At 34.1% G+C, this 12,165-nt stretch overlaps 1 protein-coding gene across 1 annotated transcript in view; it reads right to left on the bottom strand.

Annotated features, from left to right (window-relative positions):
• LRRIQ1 (leucine rich repeats and IQ motif containing 1) overlaps positions 1–12,165 on the bottom strand; it is a 111,652-nt gene that overhangs the window by 40,576 nt on the left and 58,911 nt on the right. Inside the window, exons 20-22 of the mRNA XM_049792260.1 lie at positions 11,570–11,665; positions 11,140–11,225; positions 3,059–3,160 (exon numbers count right to left, since the gene is read on the bottom strand). Of these exons, the coding sequence (XP_049648217.1) occupies positions 3,059–3,160; positions 11,140–11,225; positions 11,570–11,665 (284 nt within the window). The remainder of the gene's footprint in view (positions 1–3,058; positions 3,161–11,139; positions 11,226–11,569; positions 11,666–12,165) is intronic.

Raw genomic sequence — 12,165 nt, 5'->3', positions numbered from 1 at the left:
TAATTACATTCCCATGGTTCGTGCCTTCGCATGTTGCTTCTATTTTTAAATGGTAAGTTCTTGTGTGCTGGAACAATGTGTCCTCATGCCGTTGATGAAGGGCATAATACAAAGGGGTTTGTCTCTTGACTAACTTGTGTGCTATTGTGATACAAATGTGAAATGATGGTCCCCTGTGGGGATTTTTATGTCGGTGAGTAAAGCATGATGACTCTGCTAAAATTTAATAAAAATTTCCTGTGTCACTCAAGTTTTGAAAATATATTTTCCTACAATGTGTGTGTCAAATTAGAGATACGTGAATTGGCCCATGGGATTAAAGTTATGCACAAGTTTTCAAAATTGGATATCAACATTTTGCATATGAGCTCATTGCAACTTTTGTAACAGGAAAATAGTTGAATATTGCATCAACACTATGTCCTTAGTTTAGAAATGTTTAGATATTCCTTTACAGATGCTGCATGATATAACACTGTCAGTATGATGCAGTAGCTTAGATGAGAAGGCAAATTATGACAGAATATAACCTTTATCTCAGAAACACACAAGCATCAGATATTAAGCTCATTCCTTTTCACTCTATTTTTGTACCTCTTATTGTTTTATTCCTTTTTGTCTTATTTATATTTTTAAACACAAACTAAAGACACAATGAACACAAAAGACATTCATCATACATTTTAACTAGGTTACCTCTTAAATATTCACTACCATGATGTGTTCTAGTTTGAAAATCTAAAACCGTTCTAATTGTTTCACTTCCGAGGGCATCCCCTTTCAAAAGTAGTGATTCTGTTATTTAACAGATAACACGTGTACTTGCTGTTGATGCTATGGGTTCTCCCCCCATTTCTCAACTGTGCTTTTTTTTTTTTTTTTTTTTTAGATTTATTTAGTGGTTTATGAAGGAGATGGATTGGAGTTCAAATTTTCTACCAGAGCACTGACTACCAGCCTGTGAAGGTAAAAGGGTTTGAATGGAGGAAGTTTATTTCTACCATGCAATGGACTGGTCTGTGTTCTCTCTTGACTTGAAATATGGTGTCCACAAAATTTATGGATACAGAGTGAAAACATTCCACCTTCTTGTTACAGAAAGAACTCCTATCACACAACAGACCCAAAGAAATCTATTCCAGGCAAAAGAGGAAGAAATGGTCAAAAGGTGAGATAGGGGAAATGGGAAACAAGCTTTTCCGTGAGCGAGGGAAGAAATGACTGATAAGACAACTCTATGAAATTATCATACAGGTGCTTTGCTTTGTAGTAGTTAACATGCAGTGTTACCAAATTGTAAATTTAGAAACTCTTAGTTCTGTCTGATGGTATCTCACCTACACATAAATATATGCTCTTTGCTGCACTCTGGCTTCTAATTCACAGCCCAGTGTTTTCTGGCCATACCATCTGAAGTAGCAATGCCTCAGGTAAAAGGACAATTTTATATTCTGGTCAAGCAGAAGAGTATTGCTTGTCTTCTTGAAGGCTCAGCAGATTGCATGTAAGCACCCAATAAAAGATTGCTGAAAAAAAATCCCAATTCATTAGCTGGCCAAAGGAGTATAATGGTCCTTGAAATGAAAGATAAACAGGAGTGCCACTGCAGTGCTTGCCTTTTGATAGGTAATCTGCTATGGTGCCTTCTCTCCATGTATTCAAAAAGTAATTTCAGTAATATTCAGAATGCATACATTGGCTTTCCAAAATGAAGGGAAATGTCTCCAGGCAGGAACAGATAAACCGGTGGTGGGAAAGCTAGGCTGAACCTACACTGACTTTAGGGTACCAAGCCTGGGATCAAGCTTCTCTCTTTGACATGGTTTGGAACATTCACACCATTGCTTGTAGCCTTTGGGCATCCAGTGTTTTGCAGGCAGTCTGCAGTCTGCATGTCCTATTTCTTCAGCATATGATGCATTCTGGCATATAAGCATATGCCACAGGAACAGCTATGAGAGACTGGGAATGCTAAATCAGGCACAGTATATACAGATTCTCTATATTCTAGATAAATTCATGGTTGGATACAAGGCAAGTAATAGTGCAAACATTTTTCCTCGTCAGAATTCACCAAGAATTGTTTCCAACCAAATTTGAGCACGGGCTGATCAATGTGAAGCAAATCTGGACTTTCATACAGCTAGGTTAATTGACCGAATTGCAGTTCAGGTATACTCTGACTGATTGCACACTTGTCTCAGGTTCTAATTTCTATCCTCATTCAGTGAATGTTAATATAGTATTATTATTTTGGATTTTACTTTGTGGGAATGAGAATAAATCAGATAGCATATGGCTATGCCTTTGAAAAAGATAAAAAGAGGTGACAACTTTCTGAGCACACTACTGAGTTGCAAAAGAAATCAAAACAGTCTAAAAACAATGCCTCTGGAGATGCTCAGCTTCTTACAACAAAGGTATTTTAAATAGACTTGGCCTTATTCTAATTGTACTGAAACCAAGAAGAATTTTAACATGAATTTCAACAGTAAAAGAGCTACATCAGTATTTAAATGTTTTTGGAAAGCCAATTTTGTATTTACATGCTGAAGATTCTTTTCTTGTCTTCTGTCAAATGGTGGGGTTTTAGGGAATATTTATGAAAGCAGTGTCCTAAAAGAACGGTAATGATTGTCAGGAATTAATGGCTAGCTTGAGAAAAGGTGACAATGAGGCAATGAGATGAAGAATTTGAAGTGATATTTCATTCATAAAATTTTATTCTAGTGCTTTGTATTTTATACCTCTGTGACATGCTTTGATGTTTTTTATGATGATTATTTTTATGATGAAGATTTAATAATAATAATAAATATTATAGGCACCAGTTCATTATGAATTCATCTCTAAGAGCACTCCCAACCCTCCCCAATGAATTGAAATTGAAATGTTTCACTGCTGTAACTTGAGATAGGCAGGAACAGATAAGGACCTTAAACTCCTGCCGCCTTCTATTTGTGCATAGTGTTTTACATTTCATGTAGGCTTGCTTGAAAGACATTACAAGATATATAGGCTTATATGCATAGAGATAAAGTGAAATACTTGTTCATACCTTCAAAGTAACCAGCATTTATAGGCTGTGTCTTCCTTGGTGGTTTCACATGGAGATGTTTATTTTCATTGTTTTTGAACAACGCCAGGCGCACAGCTGGGTCTAGATGACAAGAACAAGTTAAAATCAAAGGTCAGACCTGGCTCATTCATTCCTTCAAGCAGTTTTTCACCTTTTAGCCACTTAATAAATGAAAATACCTTTAAAAGTAGGTTTTATATTCACAAAGGATTACACTTTGTAAAATAAAGCAACATAAATACATGTGCAACTGAGAATCAAAGTCACTATGTTGCAGGATTTTAACACTGTTGATCTTTTAGCTAGCTCTTCTCCAAATTAAAAATAAATTCTAAAGCATATATTTTCAGAAAATATTAAACCCCCCTGTTTTTAAAGCTTGAAATTAAAGCAGAAATATTAACAGAATATATGCCAAGCACTGTTTCCAAAAGCTTTGGTTCAGAATTATTCAGCACTCTAAATCAAGTCATTTACACCTAAAAAATGTTAACAGGAGACAGTTTATTTTTTGAGGCTAAACTTGCAGATAATAAGCTAAGCTTCTTCCATGTCCAATCCTTATTGAAATAAAAAATACTCCCAAAGTCATAGACTCATCTATATAGCACAGTATGAAATCTTGATTAGTTTCATAACTCTTCTTTTGAAAACTTTGCAAAGCAGCAAAGATGAGTATAGAATTGTATATAAATCTAGATAATACATGTTCCTAGACTGGTAAAAGATATAAAAGTTTAATTAACAAAAGCTAAACTAATGCAAAACCACACAAGTCAGGAAAGGTTATTTTCATGCATTATTTTTTATGTGGAGGAAGAATTGTTTGCTTGACATAGGAGGAAAGTAGGAGTTTAAGAGAAACAGTGGGTTAGAAAGAATGTGAAAGTCCTATGCACAGTGCAGAATAAATCAGCCAGTTATTAAAAAAAAAAAAAAAAAAAAGACTGAGAAGAATGTAGAAATGAAAGCAGATACATAATCATGAGCAAAAGTATATAGGATTTTGTAGGTATGACACTGAGCATGATAACAAGAATAACAGAGAGCCAAAGGAAAAATCAAAGAAATATGTTTCACATGGTTAAAAGAAGACAATAGCACAAGCAGACAAATACACTCTCCGGAATAGCTGAGAAACAATAAGGCAGAAGAGGTTTGTCTACAAAGGTAACTACAAACTGTCAGAAAAGGGTAGAAATTAATAAAAATAAAGAGGGGAAACAGCAATAGAACTTAGCAAGAAAGTAAATACGGCAAGGAAAGGATCTAAATTTTCACAAAGAATGCAAGTGTAGCAAAAATGAAAATGTGAGACACTGAGAGAACAGAGCAGGGAAACAGAGGAGATGGAAAGTCTCAAAGAGCATTGAGACAGAATAAATTTACGTGACTTTATGTCTGTTGCTTCATTTTCATCTTCTTACATGACCTTGGTGTTTACTGACCAAGTTTATAAGAGCATCTATAATACTGTAGCAAAGTAAGTAGCTTTTTTTGGGGGGTTCCTTATTTATGGAAATAAAGGATCAGAATGCCCCGTTAAGTCAGTGGGCAATTTCTCATGAAGTTTAACAGCAATTTATAAAGTCGGTTTTGACTAGACCTCTATATTTGCAGTAGACGCTTCAGTTACAAACTAATGGAACATAAAGGGATCCTAAGAGCTCCACTTTTTCCCAGATAATGCTCTCTTGACACAAGCAACACGACACAGACATACTGTATCTTTGCCTTATAAGCCCGGAGAAGATCTCTAATGGGGTGTGGATACTTTGAGACATAACGGATTGATGAAACACGTCAAAATGTTATGGTATTCTTGGTCAGCTCACACTGCAACAGCGTTTTGGCTGACAGAATGTTCTTAATGGTGGTAACTTCTCATGAAGCAGCAAACAACTAACGAAGGAAACGTGGAAAATACGGATGGAAGTAATTTAGGCCATGCCTTCTTCCCAAGGCAGAATCAGCGATACCTCACACTTTGTTATCTCAATTTGTCTAGAAGAAAGTCTCTCATTTTGTTGTATGATGATTATAGCTTCCAGATTAACCCAGAGGATGTCAGATTTAAAGCAATTTTAACCCACTTTTACTAACTTAAGTATAAATCCAATGAAACGACCCAAGAAGCACAATAAATGATTATTAGCTCCATTAGTTTTAAAGGTAGATAATTAGAATGACTCTGATAATGGGATTATTTTATTCACAAACTGGATTACCAGGTTTGTAGATATTTTCACTTTGCATAGATGGATGAAGGAGCCCTATTTTGCCATGCTTCCCAACTCAAAAATAAATTTGTAGCAACCTAGTGTTCTTCAGGGTAGCAAATGTTTGGGGCAGTAGATCACTATAAGATTTGTGAGAAAAATATCTTGAAAGAGTAATACATTATATTTCAAAAGTTGTTTCTGAAATTTTAAGTAATAGAAGTTATAAAAAATATTTTAAGTACGAATTATTATTGTGTTTTCTATAGTTGTAAGATACATAGCCATATGACTGCTATACATAGATAAAAACGTACAGAGTAAAATTTTGTATAATTACAATTTTTCCAACATCCAGCATACAGGGTTGATATGATACAGTGATGATAAAAACATTCCTAACTTCTTCTAGCTTTATGCTAGTTACAAAACCAGTGTCTTTCTTCAATAGAAAGTGACCAAAGACAAAGTAACAAAATTGATGAAAACCTCTTAAAACAAAATGCAATTGAAGATTTCCAATAAAACAAAATGCAATTGAAGATTTCCAAACTATTTTTGATTAACTTAAAATAATTCTTGAAATAAGGCACTTTTTCCCTATATGGGTCTATTGAAATTGTTCCAAAATGTTTTAAAAATGTCATCTTCTTTAATCCTGCCTCCCACCCAATCCTATGAAAACTCCAACCAGTCCAAAGTTAAACTATACCAAGGACTTTTGTGTGAAGTCACATGAAGCTGTTAGTGCCAACCTAGATTTTTCAAATGTTTATTTGCGCATAAGGATATCGGCAGTAAAGGTCCATGAACTCGGAAGAGAGGAAAATGATGGAAATTGTTCTTCTAAGAGATTTCTATCAGAAGATTTATCTCTGCGTCTTTGCAAAATAATTTAAATAATCTACAGGGATTTAACACAGTGCCAGACTACTTGAATTTGTACCTACCTGGATCACCTCAACCATTGCCTACAGCTCTTTTGTTATTAAAAATGAGTCCTTCTCTTTATCTAGTCCCAAATGTAGGTTATATTACATAGATTACTTTATAATACTAGTGCTTTTCAGTCTCTGAGTGAGCTAGGGAAATGAACTGCATGTATGCTTTGATGACAAGCAATCAAATGTTTTAGATTTCACACAGAGAACTGTGAAAGAGTCCAATAGTTCAAAATCATACAAATACCTTCCTGGATTCTGGCATAGTCATTTAAATGTGGCTTATTAGACGATGATCTGTGCTGGCAATCTAGGAACCAGGGAGGTAATTTAATGCACATTGCTTGGCTGACTCCAAATATAGAAGATAAGTTGGACAAACACAAGAAATGTTATAGAAACAATATGGAAGGAATAGTTACTGCCTGATCTGGCACCACATTCGCTAAACAATTTCTTGATAATATGTGAAACTGAAAAAATTAAATGTTTGTCATTCATTTTTGCTGTGCAATATCTGTAATTAGAAAAACATAAACATATCTGTGCCAACTTTAAAGAGTTGATAAATCAAAGTAGCACACAGTGACAGATGCTTATCTATAAGATAATTCAATTTGTAAATTCATTTGGAAGAAAGACCACATTTTGTTCCATAATTGAACAGCAATTAGAACTCCAACTCATCCATGGCTGGAGTTCCCAGATGATACTGCTACATGGAATATGCAACAAAAATAGCTTTCTTTCTGCTACTAAGAAAATATAGATCAGTGGTCATTTGTGTAACGTGTAACAAGGAATAATATCCCCCAGATTTTTATTCCGACTGTTGTTAATTCAACAAATCAATGTTGTATAGTCAGATCATCTGTTCTGGGGCTGTGGGTTTTGAAGGGGGTGGGTTGCATTTTTTGTTGTGGTTTGTTTTTTGTTTTTTTTTTTTAATTAGTATTGCATTGCTGTCTTAAATTCTAAACTAGAACCAAAAAATATTTACTAACCTCTATGAAATATCTTTATCATTGTGCTCTGGTTCTAGGAGTCAAGGCCCACTCCAGCTGCTTTTTACCTTTTTTTTTTTTTCTTCTACCTATGTGGCAGCAAGAATGACCATCTCATGCTGTCAGTCACTGACAGGAGAGGTTTCCTTTGGAGAGCAAATGGTTAAATAAGAAGTAATACAGCAGTGTAGGAGAGACAAGCTGAAAGCAAGACAAGGCTTCCAGCCATCTTAAAAGAAAAAGAAGTTAACTTTCAGAGGCTAATATAAAATCCACAGAATCAAGGAAATTCAAAGTTAAGCAAGAAATTCTGTACTGCTGTGCCAAGATATCTTTAGGAAGCTAGGACTGTTATGAGTCACAGACGCTTAATTTTTAAGCACAGTGAGGTGCATTAATGTCTGCTGTATTTAGATTTTTAATTAGAATTTCTATAGAATTTTATGCACCCATGATAAACAGGAATATTTCTGACATTATGCCAGTTTTACTTGGCTGCAATATTTCTGGTTTCTTGCCCACGCTTTTTGTATTATCTTACTGTAGAGTAAAAATAGTTGAAGCAGACACAGCCTACATTTGGTATTGTTAAAATACAGGCCACAACTTTATTTAACTACATAAACAAGCCTACATAACTGTAGTGGATTAGGGCATAACAGGCCTTAAGGCCATTAGTCGGTGGGACTGGTCTACTGCAATATAAGCATTGCCTGAATCACTCCCTATTATAAGGTTATGCTACTTTAAGCTCTTCCTTGTAATACAAACCACAGGATTCAGTGCACTTGCTGGTATTTTCCGTACTTTTTTCACTACTGAGAAGGTACGTGGCCAGACATATGAGGTAAGATACTTCTCAGTTACTTCTACATATCTACAGTTTAACTCTATGCTTCAGCCAGTCACTCTAGGTTTTGTGTCTAGGCAGGGGAGAACTATAAGTGCTTTTACAGTGAGATTCAAGTAGCCTGGTTTTGAATTATGTTTTAGGAGGAAATTAAGCGCATTTAAGGTGTCTATTTCTTTCCATGAAAGAATGCAGATGACTAGCTCAGATGTGAACCAAATGAATCCCATCATTGTTGCACTAGAGGAAGACAAATGCTTTAGATGGAAAATAAAAAGGAAAAAATTCCCACACCTGAGGATGTTAAGAATTGAAGCTGTTCATGATTGTCCAATCCAAGTTCCAATCCAGCAGACGTCTTGACTATATTAAAGAGCAATTGGAAAACTCTCTGAATGGAAGCTGATTTAACACTTTGCATTTGTGAATCTCAGGCCTAAGGCAAAGCAGTTTGATAGCATATGGAATCAGACAGCATATCTCTGACAGGCCATTTGTTCCTACAAAATCCATCAGTACGTCAGCATTACCTGCAACTAATAAGATCATTACCATGGAATGGCACATAAAAGATGTTTGGGATGATGCTGAAATCTTAGCATAAAAGCTTTCAGTTTATTTGTTAATAGCTTATAATTTATATGTATCTGGAACCTTTAGATGTTGTTGCTTTGCTTTTTGTCAGAAATTAAAGTTTTGCTTTTAAGTCAGACATGTAGTAGTAAATGGATATAACATGGAAAATTATTTTTTTACATCTTATAATCCACACTTTTAAGTGGATGCTGGCTATTTTCTAGTGGGTAGGAATCTTTATCATTAACAAAATTATTTTATTGTAGTGAGCATACCTTCAGCTATTTTAAACCAGAAAGCTAAAAAAGGAAACAGTTGCAATTGTAACACTGAGGACCTGGAAATTCAAAAGAAACAGAAATAATAATACTAAAAAAAAATCCCACAACATTTCATATGCAGCTCATTTCAGAGGAGGTGAAGGAGATCGGACGTTCATTTTTATGGAAAAATTCAAAGACAATGTTGATGTCTACTTACTCAGATAAATTTTGATCTGCTTTTAAATATTAGAAGGAATAAAGTCTCTTATGGAATTCCTGCTTCAGTAGGGTTAAACTCACAGCAATAGCCTAAGATTGTGAACTTTCTCTCTCTAGTTATACTGGAATTGCTGTAAGTATACTAGCATGAGCTGTACCACACAGAGATCCAAGAAAGATACTGGCAGCTTAATGGATCTGGTTACAGTTTCCTGATCTGGAGCTGGCTAGCCTCAGGATAAGGTATAGCTACTCTAATTTAAATGCCGTAAAGTCCCTCTGTTCAACCAGACCCTAAACAAGACTCTCACCGCTTCAGAGGGGGTAGCTGATGTAAAACATAATTATATACATGGAGATTCTTCTCACAAGGGGAATATTCCATCAGGATCAATTTTAGTGCAACGGCTGAGTTTTAGCATCAGTTTAAGAAAAAAATACTTGTCTTAATTGATAATGTCTATTTGGTCCTTATTGACCAAGGAAGGACTGACTTTGTCAGTGTGCTGTGTGAGAAAGAATAGTTGGCCTGATAACCTTTGTACTGAAAAGGGATTGAGTGTGCAATATTTTCAGTCATATTCCTTGACTCTGGAAATTACACTTTCTGCTTATCTGAAAAAAAGATGGTGATTTTAATGACTGTCAGAGAACTCTATACAGGAAAATTATATATATAGGTTATTTTTGTGCTTGATGTAATAGTCAGAAAGACAAAAAATTCCTATATGAGGTAGTGTCAAGAAGAGAAAATTTGAACCTATAAAAACATTGTGCAAAAGTTTTGTTAATTTTTTTAAAACTAGTAATATACTTTGAGAATATTCCAAGTGATACATTAAAAAGCTCAACACACATATACCATATTGAATAATGTGAACAAAGTGAATATAAACATATCAAAAAAATCCATTAGGACTACAACAAAAATAGGACAGCAAATTTGATATGCTCAATCAGACATTTATGACTGGATTAATTACTACTAACATAAACTAGCGAGCATATGGAGAAAAGATGATATAACCTAATAAGCTCTGTTCATTACAAAATGATACAGAGGCCACCAAATGGAACACATGTAAAAAACTCAGCTGCACACCAGATATTTTCTACTTTTTTTTTTTTTAGGTAACATGATAGAGCATCATGGGAAGCTATCAAGATTTAAATATAACAACTTTAACCTCTTATCCATTTATTCTCCTTTCCAAAACAATAAAGCATGGTTTGCTGATTACATACCTCTTTCTCCCCACCCCCCCTTTTTTTTTTAACTAGAGATCTTTTTTGTCATATTTAGTCTTAGGCATGATATTTAAAGTAGAAGAGATTATACAGAGAAACACTTTACTTAACTTTATCTGTAGGCTGAATTTTTTCCCTTCCAAGAGCAAAATGTCTTTCAATATTTTTAACACTTAATACAGAAGAGATTTGCAAGGTTACACAAAAGAATAAAATTAATTGTAGCTTGTGATACAATTTAAAAAAAAAATTAAATGTAAATAAAGGTTCACTTTCCAAGGGCCACTTAGAGTTAGGTCCTATTGTCAACCAAGCTCTTACATATTTGAATGCTTCTTACACTAGCAGTATTTTATTAATATTTTTATTAACATATGTTTGTATTGGCATATAATTTTAACCTGAGATTCCCCCAAGAGGAAAATACAAGAAGCACAAAATGCAGAAATATAAATTCCACATCTAGAAAAGAGATACATGAACAAAAAGAAACAAAATTTATGTTTAGCGTAGCTGTCAAATATTCAACTTCAAAATCCAGTAGAATGCTTTTTAAAATCTGAGTATTTTATCACTGGAACAAATTTATTTGAACTGAGTTGTTTTTACTGAATCACATTTCACCTTTATTCAAATTAATGTTTAAAGTTGTGCAAGCAAAATTTTAAAAGAGAGACGCTATTTTGAGATTTAAGAATAGAAGAATTACATCAATTACCATTTTTAAGCTGTTGACTTACCTAAATTTTTATTCCTATATTTTCTAGGCTTCATTTTATGGGCCCTCTTCAGCATTAGGTGTGCAGTAGAAATATCCTTAAAACCCCTAGAGGAAGAGAATAACTCACTAAACATTTCATATGTATTATCCTACACCAGCTGCATATTATTGTGTAATGCACTTTTCAAAAAGAATACAAGTGTATAGCACTTCTTATGCCTGGTATGAAACTTTCTGAATTACAGGTAGCTGCAATGCTTATCTTAACATTACATTATTGCAACTTATTAAGCTGGTCTCCCAGACACTTATAAAAGTAATTACAATAATTTTTACTTTGGTATAAAACAGAGATTCTTGAAAGGTGGAAGTTAAAAAAAGCAAACAATAGCCAACTATACTGTAGCTATTTCTGGAAGTCACTATGTAAGCAAAATAGTTTAACATACCATTCTTCTGAAATTTTCTCTTCTTTTTCAGACATGAATGAAAATTTCTTTTTTTCCTTCCAGTCAGAGAGCTGTGACATTGTTTCCTTCCCTGACCTGAAAATAAAGTATAAGAGTGGTAGTGAAAGGTAGGTAAATAAGGAAGGGTCTTGGGTGATTATTTTGCAGCCTTTGTTATTGTCCAAGTTGTTTGTGCCTTTTAAAGGCACTTTTGAAGCTTGGAAATAATACAAAAAAATCTATTTTAATACTCCAGGAAGGCTTTATCTTGGAGAGTAATAAAAGTCTGCCATCAATTTGAAATGTTTACATTTCAATTACTTGAAGCATATTTCAGTCCTTTCTCTCCAAAAGAATGCAGCTGTGTAAGAAATCCCTTTTAATCTTTATCTAGTCTTACAAATCTCTATTTCAACTTCTATGTTATATGTGAAAAAATATAAGTTTTATGATTTATAGTCAAACCTAGATAAATAAAAATACACATATATATTCTTATATTCTTAATTCTGGTAGTCAATGAAAATAACAACTGAATTCAATATATTCAGTTTTAGCAAGTAAATACCTTTTAACTCCAGTAATACCACACTAAC

Source organism: Accipiter gentilis, chromosome 34, assembly GCF_929443795.1.
Source record: "Accipiter gentilis chromosome 34, bAccGen1.1, whole genome shotgun sequence".
Taxonomy (NCBI): domain Eukaryota; kingdom Metazoa; phylum Chordata; class Aves; order Accipitriformes; family Accipitridae; genus Astur; species Astur gentilis.
Note: the sequence above shows the minus strand (reverse complement) of the source record. Positions and strands in the feature narration are given on the sequence as shown.